The sequence below is a fragment of the Scardinius erythrophthalmus genome (assembly GCF_964197995.2).
Source record: "Scardinius erythrophthalmus genome assembly, chromosome: 15".
In the NCBI taxonomy this organism is placed as follows: domain Eukaryota; kingdom Metazoa; phylum Chordata; class Actinopteri; order Cypriniformes; family Leuciscidae; genus Scardinius; species Scardinius erythrophthalmus.
The window spans coordinates 34445431-34463108 of record NC_138235.1 but is presented as its reverse complement, the minus strand read 5'-3'; the positions used below and the strand labels follow the sequence as shown (position 1 = coordinate 34463108).

At 36.1% G+C, this 17678-nt stretch overlaps 1 protein-coding gene across 1 annotated transcript; it reads right to left on the bottom strand.

The window, feature by feature from the left end:
- Positions 1-50: 50 nt before the first annotated feature.
- Positions 51-17248, bottom strand: tmco4 (transmembrane and coiled-coil domains 4). The gene is made up of 14 exons (XM_081387252.1): positions 17083-17248; positions 16066-16201; positions 15590-15764; positions 15465-15492; positions 14328-14457; positions 13733-13830; positions 12403-12546; positions 10535-10654; positions 9633-9797; positions 7520-7656; positions 5677-5761; positions 5306-5423; positions 3658-3775; positions 51-940 (listed from the first exon to the last, which is right to left on the bottom strand). Exons 1-14 carry the CDS (start codon positions 17126-17128, stop codon positions 380-382), a joined length of 2061 nt encoding a protein of 686 aa, XP_081243378.1. The 5' UTR covers positions 17129-17248; the 3' UTR covers positions 51-379.
- Positions 17249-17678: the final 430 nt, after the last annotated feature.

Sequence of the window (17678 nt, the reverse complement as noted above, 5' to 3'; positions counted from 1 at the left end):
AACAAACCACTTCTAATGAAGGGGGCAAATGGTATACACAGAATACTGACAGTTTTCACATAGCGGTTTATCACAAATCACATTCAGCAGTGTTGATATTAATTACAGATGATCCAGTAATAACTTAATGAGATTATCTAGACTGGCAAAAAGCCAAGGTTCCAGTTGGTTCTAGCTTATATTGCTATTTTATATTCTGGGTGGTGTCTAGATGGTAACCCTTCTTCTGCTAAAAGTCTCACATGCGATATTCAAACACTGTGTTTATTTGAGTCCCCAACCCTCATCTTGGTAGCAGCAAATATGACTCCATGGAGAGTTTCTCGGAGCGAGGTTTACCATCTAGACCCATTCATTCTGTGAGTGAGCCATGGAAATGTCATCTTGGCTCAGAACAATCAGGTTTGTCATTGGTTAATTGGTTCTGTGCTCCAGTGTGCGATTGGTTGGTTGTGTTTGTGTGTTCGGCAGTCCAGTTCGTGTCGTCCCAGTCCCAGGACGCGTGCTCAAAGTCTGTATTACTTTCATTATCTCTGTCTATTTTGCTTTGTTCCTGAGATGGTTCAACATGGTTCTCGCCTCCAAGAGCACACTGTGAATCAGCATTACCTTGACAGGATTCAAGGATGCCATCACATTCACTGATGGAATCCAGTAAATCGGATATATCAGGGATATCCCAGCCATTCTCAGAGTCCTTCCTCTCGTATTGAACTACATTTGATGATGGGACATCTAAAGTATCTTTGTTTGAAATGTCCATGGATGGTTCCCCTTTGACTGTGCTCTGACCAGCTGGTTCTGGAGTGCCTGGTTTTTCCTGAGATAAATGAACAAGCTGTAATTTGCTACTCATGGCTCCAGCCTCTTCCCTAGTAGGAACCCCCACTGCTACTAGGATGGTGTCCATCTGACGCATGTAGTCCAGGTGTCCTTTTACCTAAAAGTTGGACAGAACATAGTCAGTATTCATAAAGCAAGTTAAAAAAAAATGTTGCATTGCATTACTATATTAATATCCTCATTTTAATTTTAGTGGTGCTTGCTAACTTTTCAGAAAAATCAAGCTTTCGGCGCATAACTCAGGTGTGCATGATCCCTAACATCACAGAATGCATGCTATTGCTGTTCCAAGTGATCGAATTTGCGTTTTATTTTAAAGCCCTGCATTTCAGCCCGAGCCCGACGGGCCCCGACTTTTTTACGCCCCTAGGGCCGGGCTTCGGGCCAATTTTCACGTCATAGTTCACATGCGGGCCGGGCCTCGGGCCTTTTTTGAGTTATCCATCTTTTTATATTTTTAGACATTAATTAAAAAAAAATGAGAAGTTGACGTCTACGATAGAAAAACAAACAGAAAGACATTTAATAATCTCATAACTTTCATAATCTTATAATTACACTGACATATGATTGACATGACAGTCGCACGCACGCGCACACGGGTGGTTTCCCGTCAGTGGAACCAACGATTCACCTCATGTGCAAATAATGGAGAATATTAAGAGAAAAATCGCGAGTGATAGAAGAGAGGACTGGGTTAAAATCTTCCACTGTGGATGCTATTCTTTTTCTCCGCGATGCTCTGTAAGAGACTGTTCTAACTTTTCGTTTGATTGGACTTTATTTTCGTTTAACTGTTGGAAACTACTGATGTTTTTCGTTCGATTGGACTTTATTTTCGTTTAACTGTTGGAAACTACTGGAAAAAAGAATGGCCATGTTCTGTGGTGCATTTTTGAGGTAAGATAACCTGCAAGTTTGTTTTTGATTTATTTAATTTAATTTGTTAAGATTGACTATTGCTCATTTCGTTTGCGAGCGCTGTTGCGTGCAGCCTGAGCCTGCCTCAGTATTTCAAAAAATTTTACTCACTGTGGTTTAATAAATAAACATTAAACTAACTGTCTGTGTGATATGCTTGAAGTGTTTTATATCTATGGATTTTATTGTAGCTAAGTAAAGTATTAGCGTTGATTTGAGAGGCTAAATTGATCAAACATGTTTGACTCGCTGTTGGCTCGGCTTGCTTGGTCGTCATTTTTTTTTTTATGCTCCAAATATTTGTCTAAATTAGCTTAATAAAGAATTGAAAAGAAAAGAAACATAACAAACAAAACGGACATATTTTAATGGCAGTCTGCCGCTGTGAAAAAAAAAAAAAAAAAAACGGGCTCGGGTCGGGCTCGGGCTGATAATTCTGATGAGCTGTCGGACACGGGTCGGGCTAGGGCCTGAGCATCTCGGGCCAGGGCTGGGCTCGGGCCTAGATTTGAGGCCCGTGCAGGGCTCTATTTTATTTTATGCCAGGTGAAATAAACTCCCACAGACTTGAAAAAAAAAGAGGCCAGAAACAACATACTGAGATTTAGGGGTGGAATCTTTTGATTTAGACCAGTAAGTAAATGCTGTATTTAATTTTTTACAAGTAAAAAAAGGGGCATAAAATGTACAGTCTATTCAGAGGGTAGTCATGGTTTTAACTTTAGCTGATTGACATTGGAAAATAGCTCAAATTTAACACACATATAAAAAAACGCTAATAATCTAATTCTTAGGTGTGCCATCAATTTTGTTCTTATGAACTTTATACTTCTATGAAATTTAAGACTTAATTTTGATAATCTCCCATTGACCAATGTCCACCATTTGGTGTCACTGCAATATTTGCATACTGAACTGGTCTATTTAATTGATTTATTTAACTATGGCTGCCTTGACATTATGTAACATCTGCAGAATTTTTATGTAAAGATTAAAGTGGCTCTGATAAGCCTAAATTAGTCCTTAAAACTGTAACATTATTCTAGCGCTGCCTCACAAACACTGTTATTTATTTCAGGAAATGCTAATTTAATTGCTTATTAACAGTTCTTCACATGCCGAATGAAGGTGCAATTCTTCACATGCCTCACATTGCAGACGCAAAACCAATACCTTGCCATATCTTCTGCCAATTTATCTAAGCTGTGTAATTAAATTTTTATGAATAACTTCTTTCACAAAGAAACCACAAGCATGTCTTTTTTTTGTCCTGGATTGAGAGTCGATGTGATGCCACCTGTATTCTGTGTCTGTGGGATAAGGAATATCTCAGATTCAGTGCTTTGTTTACAATACATCACATGGATGGCGGGCCTGACGACCTCTGTCGAGATGTACAGACTATCTGTTGCTCTGTGTAACTTAGAAGGGATTGTTATGAATGGATCATTTTAAGTTGAAGTGTCTTTATCTTTTTACATTTGTGCATTGCATAAAATGACACATTTTTGGGTGTTTTTTTATAAGGTTACATCGCTGGATTTAAGGACTTGAATATTAACGAGGAACTTCCCGCGACAGTAATTACAGTAATTGTAGTCTTTTGTGGCTGACAATTTAACAATGCCCTTTCGATTCATGTAAGGGGGTGTTCAGCAAAAAGCATTAAACCACTTTTGTCTATAAAAAGTAGCTTTCAGTTGGTTAAGGTTTGAAGTCATCTGAAGGAAATTAAACTTTGACTCTACTCTAATGTAATGTCGTAAAGTTGTGTTGAATAGTTACTCTCACAGACAGTAAATTGAATGTTAATCTAAATGCATCTCACAGACACCAAGAACATTTAAAACGAACATCAGGGATGTGATACTCAATGCACATGCATTTGCTTACCACTGAGGACAGATCCACATTGATTATTTTGCGGTCTTGCGAACTGATTGGCTGGAGCCCAGCGACAGACAGCTGGACAGATGAACTTCTATACAGGAATCCAAGAAGCCAATCCCCTCTAAACCAATAATGACAAAAAAAAAAAAAAAAAAAAATTACTAAAAGGAAGAATAATTAAATCAAAATAAATAAATGTGGTTAAAACAATAAAATTAACATTTCAAGACATTATGTAACTTTTTAATAAATTAATAAATAAAGTGTCAATTCTAATATTATCTGGTGGACTAAAATGACTGTAATTTGTTAAATATCTAATTTCAGTTAGATTTGTAAATGAATTACCCATTACATTCTAATTCATAATTAAATGTATGTAATAATCTAAAAAGTTAATGTGTTACTTTAACCCTTTTCTGGTTGCTTAGTCTTCATCAATGCAAGAAAACCAATGTCATGTAAAATTTGCCAACTAGTGCCTCTAAATACTGAAATCATATTATGTGGTAATTTAATTCCCATCTGAATGGATGTCTGAGTTCATAAGCAGAACATCTGGCATAATGAACTTAATGAATGATATCGCACAAACTGTGAACAAACACTACAGTTCAAATGTTTAGGGGTCAGTAAGATTTTCTTTTTTAAAAAAAGATTACATTTTTAATGTTACAAACGATTTCTATTTTAATGTTTGAACTTTGTTAATGAAAAAGAAATCCTGAAACAACTGTTTTCAATATTGATAATATTAAAGAAATGGTTCTTAAGCAGAAAATCAACATAAAATGATTTCTGAAGGATCATGTGACACTAAAAACTGGAGTAATGATGACTTTGGGTCACAGGAATAAAAAATATTTTAAAATATATTCAATCAAAAAACATTTATTTTAAATTGTAATATTATTTTAATATTATTCATAATCATAATGGCAAGTTTTAATACCTAAGAAGTAGGGATGTCCCGATCAGGGTTTTTTTGCACCCGATCCGAGTCAATGAATATTGAGTATCTGCCAATCCGATACATGTATATATATTCTAATAATAAGATACAGTACGCTCACTCTCTATATATAGTCCTAATATATTGACATTGGTAGATATACAATGGTATGTTACAATGGTAGACAGACTCTGTGGTCACAATTATGAATATGGGACTTCTGATATAAACTTCTTGTAGTTTATATGTACAATAAGTAGAATAATTGCAACATAAAGGGAAGAAAAGTGGATTTAAGGATAGAAAACATGACTCTCGTGGTGTCAGACTGCCATCTGTTAGTCAAGTCCAAAGCAAGATGCAATGTGTTATGGCAATGACGTCTCATATAGTCAGATGGAAGATTAAAAAAAATATTAAATAAATTACTTTGATTGATTCCTTACAAAAGTGCTAAACATGGAACCTTGACTTTGAATGCGAGGCACTAGAACAGACCATATTGGTTCACGCATGCACATTTGAGCTTCTTCTTTTACTTTTAATGGATGTCGCCATTTGGCAAAACCAGCATGACAGCTGATGAAAAATAAAGGATCGGGCTTAGGATAGCCGATACCGATCAGTAAAAAAAAAAAACTTCATCGGTACCGATCCTTAAAATCATTCAGGACAGAAGCAACACTAATAGTGTCTTACCGGCAATATCCATTAACAATCTTCCCCGCCACTACCCTGGAGAGTCTCTTCCATGCTTTCTCGGAGCCGTCCACAGGGGCCCCCAGCAGCACCACATCTTCCACCACACCTTCACTACCTGCCCGATAAAAAGAGACAGAATGTCTTTCAACCGGCTCCATGCGAACAGATTCTCATTTACAGTCTCACACCTCTCCGATTTCATCTTTCATTAGGCTGATGAAGAGAAAATGACTCAGTCTGGCTTGCAGGAAATTTGGCCATGTCCAGCTCTCTCAAGTCGACACTTCTTGAGACGCAAGGTCTTACTTAAAGACAAAAGGATGTTCCCTCATCGCTCACGCACTCCGTACAATGACTAGAAAGCCTACCTTGATCATTAGCGAGCTCTTCTAGACAGAAGTATATGACACGAGCTCCAAGGCTAAAGCCAATTAGATTGACAGGGCGCTTTCCCTGCACAAAGATGAAAAAAGGAAGATAATTAAACATTTGAAAAAAAAAATAGTCCAGGGTTATCCTATTAATTTGAACATTTTAAGCAGTATACAGTATATCTATCATATTTTAAGGCCTCTAAATAATCATCAACATGATTGAAACTTTGCTGAAAAACCTTCTGCACTCAATCTATTACATGCATTCTGTAATCTGACTGACAATTTATACTTTTTTAGCATGTAGAAGGCCTAAAAAAGCCAACCTTCAGGGTTTTTGCAGTGAAATCTTTACTGATTTTTATAAAGTAAACATAAAAATAACTTAAATCATTGCAATATTTCAAGAAGAACATTTACTGGATTGAAGCAACTTACGTTTAAGTGATTATCCATACATAATTTTTTTGAAAAATCATGTTATAATGCGAGTATCAAATATGATCCAACAGGCTTTTGAGAAATGTTTATTTGTTCATCTGTCGTTCATCATTGTATTACATTGCATTATATGTTTTGCCTCCACAATAAAAACTACAGAGCTTAGATCATAAAAATAATCATTTAAATACGAAAACATTATTGGGAGATATAATGACTGATATTTATAAGCAATTTAAGTAAGTAGTCTGCTACAGTATATTGGTATAAAGATTTACATTAAAAGCTATCAGAATTTCAATGTACTTTTCTGCCCAATAAATATCAGGAACTGCACCAAATTGCATATTTTTGCTCAGTTTTGATCTCTGAATAAAATTGAGGTGTTTTTATTCCTCAATTATTAGACCCATATTCTCCTATATCACACTATATGAATCATAAAAGCCCATCAAATATGATATTCAACAAAAAAAAATATATATATATATTTTTTTAATTTTGTCTAAGGGTTTAATTTTTCAGATTTTTCTGACTTATTTCATAAGTCAGGATTTGCAGGGTTAATTAGTATGCTGAAAGCATGCTGTTATCTTCGAGGTTAAAGTCCCCCAGTGGTGAAAATCAAGTTTTTAATGTTGTTTATATGTCTATGTGGTGTTTTTATGTGCTTTAAGACAAACCATGTGCAAATTCATAAGTCGACACCATTACTGAGTATTTTCTTCTTAAAATGGCAGTAAACCAAACAGTCTTAAATTTACGGTTTGAAATCACTGGTGTTTTTGCCGACACAAACTACCAATCAGATCAACGTGTGATCGTCAACGAGTGGAGGCGGGGCTCATTTGCATATTCATAGAACAGCGTATACTAAATGAGGCAAGGGTGTAGAGTTACATTCAAGCTATTTTAAGGCATGAAGAATTATTTTTTTTCCAAGGACAAAACGTTTAAATATGTAATTTTGGTGATCAAAGATGAGTTTTAAGGGATACAATTATTGACTACAGGGGGACTTTAAATAATAAATGAAAACTGATACCCTTTAAAGCATCAATTCTTCAGCTACATACATTCACACAAACGTCTTTGGATGCTGCACCATATGTCACAATGTTTTTGAGCATCCTGCCATGAGCATTGCATTTTTATGGTTTTACACATCTTACTAAAACTTGGCATGTCATACAGTTACAATAGAAGTCTATAGGGCAAACGTCCAATGTACTGTAAACGCATTTCTGCTCACACATTTTGTTTCTAAGAGACGAGTCTAAACGGCTGTCTATTATAATTGACTAATTGACATAATTGAATGTGACCTGTAACATTCCTTGAATTAGTCATTATAAGTTGTGCTGAATCTAGAAGAACTCATTGTCTGGACTCTGACCTGCTGTCGGCTCCGGAGGACCTGTGCGAGGTGTTTTCCCACCTCCGCTGAGCGACTCAGACACACTCCCCAGGGGTTGTCGATCACACTGGCCACAGCCAGCAGAGAGGCAGGCCATGTCAGAGCGGTGACTATGCCTGAGCATGAACAAGACAATCAGCAATGTGGTTATTCTGGACACCATAAAGCAATGTGTGACAAATCATTATTTCATTATGCTCCAATTAAATGGTAGCCTGGGTGCCAGCCCGAACCCCGCCCACAACATTTTTTGATCGGGAAGTTCGGTCTGGACTCGATCCATTGAGGAGTAATTATGCTCGACTCCCAGAAGGCCGAGCCAATCAAATTGCCAGGGCGGGCTTTAATCGATGATGGACAGATGGTCTGAGGTTACGTCATCAAAGAGCGGTTGGGTTGAATTAGTTTACAACAAAGACGACTGCCGCTGGAGAATTGAGATTTCACGAGTTCACACTTACAAATAAGTCAGATAGAATAAATGCGTATATGAGATTTAACGAGTTCACACAAATAAGTCAGATAGAATAAATGCGTATATGACGTGCTGTCCGAGAGGGCTGTGGGCTCGGTAGCCATACTCCCCCCGTGTTCCTGGTTGTGAGAGAACAAGCCAAGACAAGAGTGAGGATTCGGGGTGGTGGAGGGACCGAGGGATGCTGAAAAACTGTCAAGGAGTGTTAGGTAAGTTGACAGAGTGAATATGCTTCCTCGGTAACGTTAGACATGGTATTGTTTGATGACAAGTTGATATTGGATTGATTATTTGTACGTGCTCCTCCCGAACTTTGTTTATGAAACATCATGTGTAGATTCCGCCATCGCGTCTGTTATAGAAGATATCGACAGCGCATTCATTTTAAAAGAGGAACAGAGAGCCGCGACATTTTGATGGTTGAAAAGATGAATGAAGAACATGCGTCATTTACTCCGTTGCTCTGATTGGTTGTAGGTCTATCCAATTGAGTGCAGAGTTTTTTTTTTTCCTGGTTCGGTTGAGACACGCCCCATAATCAAAGGTCAATGGAGCGGTATCAGACTCACATTCTGACTAGAATATGAGTATGACGAAGTCAGGCTAATTAAATGGAGCAATTTGGAGGTATTCTCAATAAACAGGGTATAACATTTACTTTGTTGACTGTCAACCTCAGGAGGACAGACAAAATATTATACAAGCTGGTTTATTTCATATTCATTTTTTTTTTTTTTTTGCAAGGCTGATAGATCCTTTACATGTAATCTGCAAGCAATCATATCATTACCGCATGACACAAGCTGATTGGCCTCTGCTGATCCTGCAGTGCTCAACATTTAAATAGTCTGGTTCATTGTTTGCTGTGAGCTAGTCCTGCAGAGTTCCTCTGAACCCCTCCACCTCCCCCAGCTCCACCTGCCTAGATCTATTAGGCAGGTGGAGCCTAATGTATGTCTATTTATGCAGCAGCAGCATTTATTACATCCTCAAAGCAGCATCTGTGTATCTATTAGAAGCTGCAAGCCCATAATTGTATATACCAGGGGCGTGCGGTTCATATAAGCTGCAAATGCTCTGCATATCACAGAAATAAATGAAATGTAAATGTAAACATTTTCACATTGAGTATGAGAGGCTCTGGGTTCTAAACATAATAATAATAATAATAATAATAATAATAATAAAAAAAAAAAAAAAAAAAAAAAAAAAAAAAAAGAGTAGCACATTTTTCATTTTATGATTCTACGAGAACGCACAGCAAAAAGACTGAAGCGTGAGTCTGAAAGTATGTGACAATGCGATGGCCACTCAGCCAAACAACACAAATTCCAGCATTGGATTCATTGTCATTTGTGATAACACACACATGAAAAAAAAACAGAAATACCAATTCGACTATAAGAGACACTTCCTCTGTATTAGACACATTCCTGCCAGGACGACTGAGAAAGATTGTCCAATTCAGATTAGACTTAAGTGAATCAATATGACTGCACAGTTCAATACTCACATAAATAAGGTCAGATAAAGTACAGGTGACTTTCTGTTTTCCTCAAACCTTGAAGTACTATCTTTTTATAGCTTAACAGCATTGGTACAGTAAAGCAGACATACCTGAGAGCACTGTGTATTTGAGGGCCTCCTGGGCAAAGACACTAACAAGCCCGTCCCATAATGAGTCCAGAATAGAGCCCAGGTCCAATAAATAACGCGACTCCCATTTCAGACAGTACTGCTCGCCACACGCTCCTAGACTGGACCAGGGAGCCTGGAACGAACCTATGAAGGGCAATCGAAACTAAACCTTAGTGTGAACAATATTTCATGGCTATTTCTGGCTTTTTACATTAAAGGGGTCATATGATGCTTTTAAATGTTGGCCTTATTCTATCTAACAGAGAGCTAGCTAAAGTCAGCGAATAAAACACTGACACAATGATGAACATGTCACTACAATATTCGCAATAACATTTCGTTTGACTGAAAAATTAAGTAAACATAATTTCGTAATTCTATCTTTGTAAAGAAACCTCATTGCTTAACTGGCTACTCTCCGCTGTCTCAGACGACGACATCTTTTCCTACTGGCCACCGTAACTTCTGTTGGTTGCAATTCGCAACCTCACCACTAGATGTCGCTAAAAATCACACACTGCACCTTTAAGGGGCGTTACATCTCTGACACGCCTGAAGTGTTTGGCCAATCACAACGCACTGGTTCAGCTTGCCAATCAGAGCACTCTGCGCTTTTCAGACAGGGGAATAGAGGAGCTTCAATAATGTACAGTATGTGAAAAATAATGTTTTTGAACATCCAAGCATGTTAACCTATTCTATTACACCCAATAAACAAAATAACAAACTTTTAAAATAGCATCATACGACCCCTTTAATAAATAATAAACGCCACATATATTCAGTGCGTGTTAAGTACTAACACAAGAGACTTTAAAACATAATAGTAACTGAGAAAATGCTATTTTGATGGTGATATGATGGTTAATTCGAGCACTCACTGTATTTGCCGCTGCACAACCAGCCTGTCACGGCTATAGTCAGATGCAGATGCTTTCCAGAACTCATCGGAAGAAACTCAAACTCCTGTATAGCGCCGACACGCTTGTTCATTTTATAGCCTGATGAGTAATGCAAAAATTAGTAAATATACCTTGTGGTCTCTTCATATTATATATGAGAGATTAAAGAGACATAAGAGATTTAAACAAAAATATAGAAAACTTGATCTGCAAATACATTCATTCATTCATTCATTCAAATAGAGATAATATGAGGCACTGCATTTGAAGAAATACTTAGCAACTTCAACAACCTTGAGCTCAGTTCATTTTAAATGGCAGCTGACTATATATATAGAGAGATTTAAACAAAATATAGAAAACTTGATCCGCAAATATATTCATTCATTCAAATAGAGATAATGTGAGGCACACACACACACACACAAAAGAAATACAAAGCAACTTCAACAACCTTGAGCTCAGTTCATTTTAAATGGCAGCTGACAATGTGCTCCGCTTAAACGCAACACTCTATTCAAACCAGAAAACTGACTGTAACTGTATGACTGTCAGTTTGCTAATTGATCTGCTCACATACCAATCCTCTAACAAAGCCTTGTGATTGAAGTGCCCCTACTATGCTTTTCCGAATATTCCCTTACATGCAGTGTGTAATATAGCTGTTTGTAAATGATGTAAACAATCTGCAAAGTTGTAAAGCCGAAAGTGCACGATAAATAAAGTTATTGTCTCTCAAAAGAAAAGAATCACCTCGCGTCGTCGGTAATTCGAATCCCACTTTGTTACGACTACACGTCACTGGGTAACACATTTGCATAATGCCCGCCTATGATCTTCATTGGCTGCCCGCAAACAATGACTACTTTGACCATCCCTCAAATGCTGTAGCTGTGTTGTGTACATGTCAGGTGTTCAAAATACAGTTTTGTGTTTTATATTGCTTACTACTCTGAGTAATGATAAAGGATGGAGCAAGATTTGTTTTACAAATTGCTGCTTAATTTTTATTAATTACTTTATTATTATTGTTATTATGAGCATAATTCTATGGAAGCTTGTTTCCCCCACAAAATAATAAAAAAAAAGATAATTGCGACTTTTTATCTCACAATTGCGAGTTTGTATCTCGCAATTCTGACTTTATTTCTCAGAATCGCGAGATATAAAGTCAGAATTGCGTGAAATAAAGTCGCAATTGCGTGTTTTAAAGTCAGAATTGCGAGATATAAAGTCGCAATTGCGTCTTATAAAGTCAGAATTCTGACTTTTTTTCTCGCAATTGCGACTTTATATCACGCAATTCTGACTTTATATCTCAGAATTCTGACTTTATATCTTAGAATTCTGACTTTATTTCACGCAATTCTGACTTTATATCTCAGAATTCTGACTTTATATCTCAGAATTCTGACTTTATATCTTAGAATTCTGACTTTATTTCACGCAATTCTGACTTTATATCTCAGAATTCTGACTTTATTTCACGCAATTCTGACTTTGTAAACTCGCAATTGTGAGATAAAAAGTCGCAATTATCTTTTAAAATGTTTTATTCAGTGGCGAAAACAAGCTTCCATATAATTCCCAATTCATTATAATAGTAATATATTATGAAAGTAATTTAATTAGCCTAACTGTACACTGTATGATTGCCAAGCATCACTACAACTGAGCACAATATACATTTACATGTGCACTAAAATGATGATCACATATTAGATAAACTGTATACAGTACATCTGATATGTGGTCATAGTTTTAGTGTATATATCAGCTATTTTAGAGTCAGAAAAATAATAATAATAGGTTTTCTACTACAGTTTGTATCATATTCTGTAAAGCACCTGTTAGCCCGGCCCCTGCGGCTCCAAACAACGAGGCTATGACGGCGATGCCCGTGGCCGATCCCAGAACAGCGGCTCCACCCGCTCCCAGCACCGCTCCTGCCCCGGCAGCCACCAGAGGAGCCGCCAACCCTCCTGTGACACCTGATCAAAACACACACACACACACACACACACACATGATCATTCACAGCAGACCAGGGAAACACATCTGATATTAGTGGGTGAATCTCATGAAATCAGTCCTGGACTTACACCCATCAACTAAGAGATAAATAATGATAATTCTTTAATTTAATAATTAAATAATATTTTTATTTTAAAAAAGAATAATATATGCATTTTTCAATTATGACAATTTTTTTAATGAACATTATGCACATTTTCTCTCAAATTATCATAACCATATATATTTTATTATTATTTAAATTGTGAAGTATGTACTGTATATATCATAAATTAAAATTAATTTAACATTTGAATTTATATAATTATTTAAATAAATAATTAAAGAACATATATTAAAATTCACAAATAAACCCTCCAGATACATTACAGTAATGAAAGTCTTGTGAATATAAATTAAATACATAAACTCCAGTCTTCAGTGTCACACGATCCTTCAGAAATTATTCTAATATGATGATTTGATGCTCAATTATTAATAATGGTTCTTATTTTTATCGATGTTGAAAAACATTTTTGTTGCTTAATATTTTTGTAGAAACCATGATGCATTTTTTCTGGATTCTTTGAAGAATAGACATTTCAAACCAACAGCATTTATTTGAAACAGAAATCTTTTGTAACATTATAAATGTCTTTATTGTCACTTTTGATAAATGTATTGTGATTTTTAATCAGAAATGTTTCTTGAGAATCAAATCAGAATATCAGAATGATTTCTGAAGGATCATGTGACTCTGAAGACTGGAGTAATGATGCTGAAAATTCAGCTTTGATCACAGGAATAAATTACATTTTGCATTATATTAAAACAGAAAACAAGTTTTAATAATTTTTCACAATATTACTGTTTTTACTGTATTTTCTGATCAAATAAATGCGGCCCTGGTGATCATAAGAGACTTCTTTCAAAAATATTAAAAATCTTAATGTTTCCTAAACGTTTTCTAAACTTTTGACTACTGTATGAAATAATTATATAATTAAAACAGGGGGGGGAAAGCCTGAAAGGCTTCAATTTCTAATTAAAAAATATAATAAATAAATCGTTTTCATGGACTTTCCAGTGACACTGATAGTGACCTAATCACCTCGGCGAGACCAGTGTAGATTGAAACAAACGTCCTGTGGCATTTAGACTCACCGATTACTGTCCCTCCACCCACAGTGGCAAGTCCGATGAGCAAGTACCGGCGCAATTTACGACCTCTCTCTTTCTTCTGCCGTCTTGAAGACTCTTCTCTGTTGAGAGAATGTCAATTTGATTGATAACACGCTCACTGGAGCCGCTGAAAGCTCAGAGGTCTTTCTAGGCAGAGGCAAAATTCTATTGAAAACAAAGACTAAAATGAAAGCGCCGTACTGAAAGGAAAAACCTTGACCTAGACTGCAAAAACATAAAATACTCACGGCTGTGTGTGGCACACATCACGTGTCGTGCAGCAGAGGACACATTAAAAGACAGAAATCAGCAAATGCATTCAAAGCTCGTTCCCCACGCCAAAAAGTATTCGATTTTACAATGATATTGATTGTGCCACAGTGTTTCTGTATGATTTGCATTGACTTTTCCTTTGTGAATCTGCAGATGGCCCAGGTGGGGTATATAGAAATTAATATCTTGTGTAAATAATCCATCAAACAGTGAAACCAGTATGTGTTTCTCAGAGACATGAGGATAAGCTCGCAAAAAGCCCATAAAGAGGCAGCAGCTGAGGATCGGAGGAAGCTTCACTCACTCGCTCTCCTCTCCTGCCTCTCTCAATTTCTCTCCGAGAGTCTCTTCAAAATCCTCCAGCTGCTGTTGGGTCACACGCAGGAGACAGCTGACATGTCGGATCAGAACACGAGCCCTGGCATCATAATGTCCTACATGAGAAGAAATTAAGAAATGCTCATTACACACAAAACAAGAGTAACAGATCAGTCAGGGTTGCTACTATTAGAACTGAGACTAAAACTAAAAATATAAAAAAACCATTTTTTATTCTGAATAAAATAAACGTTTTAGGTAAATTTAGGTAATAAAAATTAATAAAAACTATATAAACAATGAAAAAAAGAGACAAACACAACAAAATTACGGTAACACTTTACAATAAGGTTTTATTAGTTATTGGTATATGATGCATTTACTAACAATGAATATTTGTTAATGTTAGTTAATACAAAATACAACTTCATGTCAGCTCAGGTCTATTAAATAGTATTAACAGATGCAACTTTAGATTTTAATATGTATTAGTAAATGTTGAAATTAACATTAACTGAGATTAATAAATGCTTTAGAAGTATTTTTCATTGTTAGTTAAAGTTAACTAATGAATGTAAAGTGTTGCCAAAATTACTAAAACTTCAACTGATTTTAAAATTAAAACAAAACATAAACATAAAATCGAATTCAAAATATTCATAAAAACCATAATAGTATCTCAATTATATTAAAGTAACACGGAGATGAATCTCAAAGATAATGTGAAAAAAAAGTTCAGTTCATTTTAAAGAAAAAAAGTAATATTTTGCATAAAGAAAATAAAGACTTTTTTTGTATCGTGACGTTACTACTGAAAGTACAAAATGTAATTCAAGTTTTTGTTTACATTCACATCAGCATTTTTTTTTTTTTACAATTTAAATAATAAGTTAAAATAAGAAGCATTGGGATGTGAATGTGCTTAATTGTGCTAGAAGTTGAAATTCATGCTAATGAAACAGGATTAATTTTCTTAATGCAAAATATAATTTCGCATTTTTTCTAGACATTACATTTATTTAATATTCATCATTTTAAATAATAGTTTTTTATGCATGCCAACGCAAAAAAAAAAAAAAAAAAAAAAAAAACCCAGCTAACTAAATAAGAACCGACAGCTCACCATCTTTGACAGAGAAAGACACGAGATCCTGAAAAACAGTGTTACAAAAGAGAACGTCACAAACAGTGAGTTGCACGAGCATCTATATGTCAATGCAATCATCCAGCTATGTTCATGTCACGTACATGAGTGATGGGTAAAGCTCCGGCTCGGAGCAGCGGCTCTTCGTGCAAAATGGACAGGAAGGTGTCAGTGCCTTCGAACCCGAGTCCCGTCAGGAAAGCTTGCATAACCGGCATGACCGACTCATCGAGATTCAGCCACTGAACCAGACCCTCCAGATACGCCTCACGAAAACGTCTGCATTGGGAAAACATCACAGTGAAGTGTCACAACCCTAAACCTCAATATGCTGGAAGTACATTACCGTTCAAAGGTTTGGGGTCAGTAAGAAAAAGGTTAGCTGTGAAGCGCAAGTTACTATCGCAATGAATGTATCTAAAAGCCAAGCCACTTTCATGGTGCCCAAAACCCAGTGAACTAAACTAAACTGAAACATACAGGCATAATGAAGAACATAATGACCACAAACTTTTTTCACGGTGCATTAAAGTAGTAGTAGTAGTAATTTATTTCTTTAAAGTGTTGTTAAATGTTTTACTTTTGCTCGTGTCCATGAAAGAGCTGTCCCAGGGACACGCCACATAACCCAGCGTACGCAAACCTCCCTGGTTCGCTCAGCTGCCGGCCAAACACGTTCTCCACTGGTGACTGCTTTTTCTTCTGTCCTCCTGGGTCTGTCACAAGAAAAAGTAAAAACACAAAAAAAGTGTCTGTGAAGAATGTGTGCGCATAGATACAGATTGTGAATTTGTGTCAAAACAAATCCAATTCTCCACATTTTCATTACATGCTTATTATAGAGGTCCAAGCAGAAATGTTTGTTCTTTTATTAAACATTACAAATTAACTTAATCATAATTATGGTATGCATTAATGTTGTGATTGCCTAGCAACCAGTCCATCATTTTAAAATATAAACACTTAACCCTGTTGACCCTTTTGAGCCGACAGTCTTAAAATATTCCTCTTCTCGTGAAGAACAGTGCATTAGTCTGGTTTTGTGCTTTTGATGACGTGCAATGCTTAATATTTGTGGTCTTAATATTTGCAAACTTAATTTGCATGTTTTCTGGCGATACAGACCACACAAAATTATTACTTTGCATAGAGAATTTGCACAAACATGTGGCAATCTATGACACTATAAATGTATGTAATATGTAATTTAACTCAATGGTCTCGAGCTTTCTTCAGTTAAAAGCCCCGGGAAATACATCAGATCTGCGTGTATTATTATTACGCAACTTAAAATTTCCCTTGTTTAACCAAAACATATTTTAGGCCTTGATCTTATCCTGCATCTGTGATTAAAGCTGAACTGAACACTAAGCAGCTGTTAGACACGCATGTAAATACTATCATTAGAAAACAACATCAAAATAATGCATAATAGCCTCCTTATAAAATGAAATACAATACAACATAACGAACAATAACTAATAAGAGTTAAGAATAAGAAAACCAAAGACTCTTATTTTGTTGTACGGCGTAAACTCAAATCTTTTCAAAGTCCTTTAAAAAATGAAACTACACTCTTAGTGAAGTCTATGAGTACCTGGAGTTAATTTCGGGTCCTCGCTGTTGTTATTTGTTGGTTCCATTGGTTTATTGCTACAGTAAATAACAGCAGATTTGTTCAATCCATGTAGGAAAGTTGTTAGTTTGTTGTCGTGACAGATGAAAGTTCAGCACAAAGTTGTCTTGTATGCAGCAACGCCCCCTATTGGTCAAATCATTTCACCAATCATATGAAGGACTCGCTTATGAATATTCATTACGCAACGTTACGTTCGTCCAGCTGGCCTAACCGATTGGCTGAACTGCAAGAGTTTGTGAGGTTTCCGCTATTCAACTGGCAAATAAGAGAATCCTAAAAGCGAAGGATTGGCTTATGAATATTAATGAGAAACGGCACGTTGGCAGCAGACGTTGGTCACAGTAGAGGAGTCATTTTGGCGTCGTCAACTGGCAAATGAGTAAGATTGGCTTATGAATATTAATGAGGTAACTATCGGAATGTTATCGGAAAGACTGGATTAAAAAACACTGATCTATAAATCCTAAAAAAAATGTTATATAGATCACTGATTAAAACTCAAAATTGCCCCGTGACGATTGTCGATTTATTTGAAACGCTCTGATGATGGCAAT

Bases quoted from the DNA above. Each gene is read 5' to 3' on its own strand.
- tmco4 (XM_081387252.1), bottom strand. From the start codon at position 17,128: ATGGAACCAACAAATAACAACAGCGAGGACCCGAAATTAACTCCAG. The intron at 16,202-17,082 runs GTACTCATAGAC...TTCTTGTGACAG, and splicing joins GGACCCGAAATTAACTCCAG to ACCCAGGAGGACAGAAGAAA. The intron at 15,493-15,589 runs GTACGTGACATG...ACTGTTTTTCAG, and splicing joins GAGCTTTACCCATCACTCAT to GATCTCGTGTCTTTCTCTGT.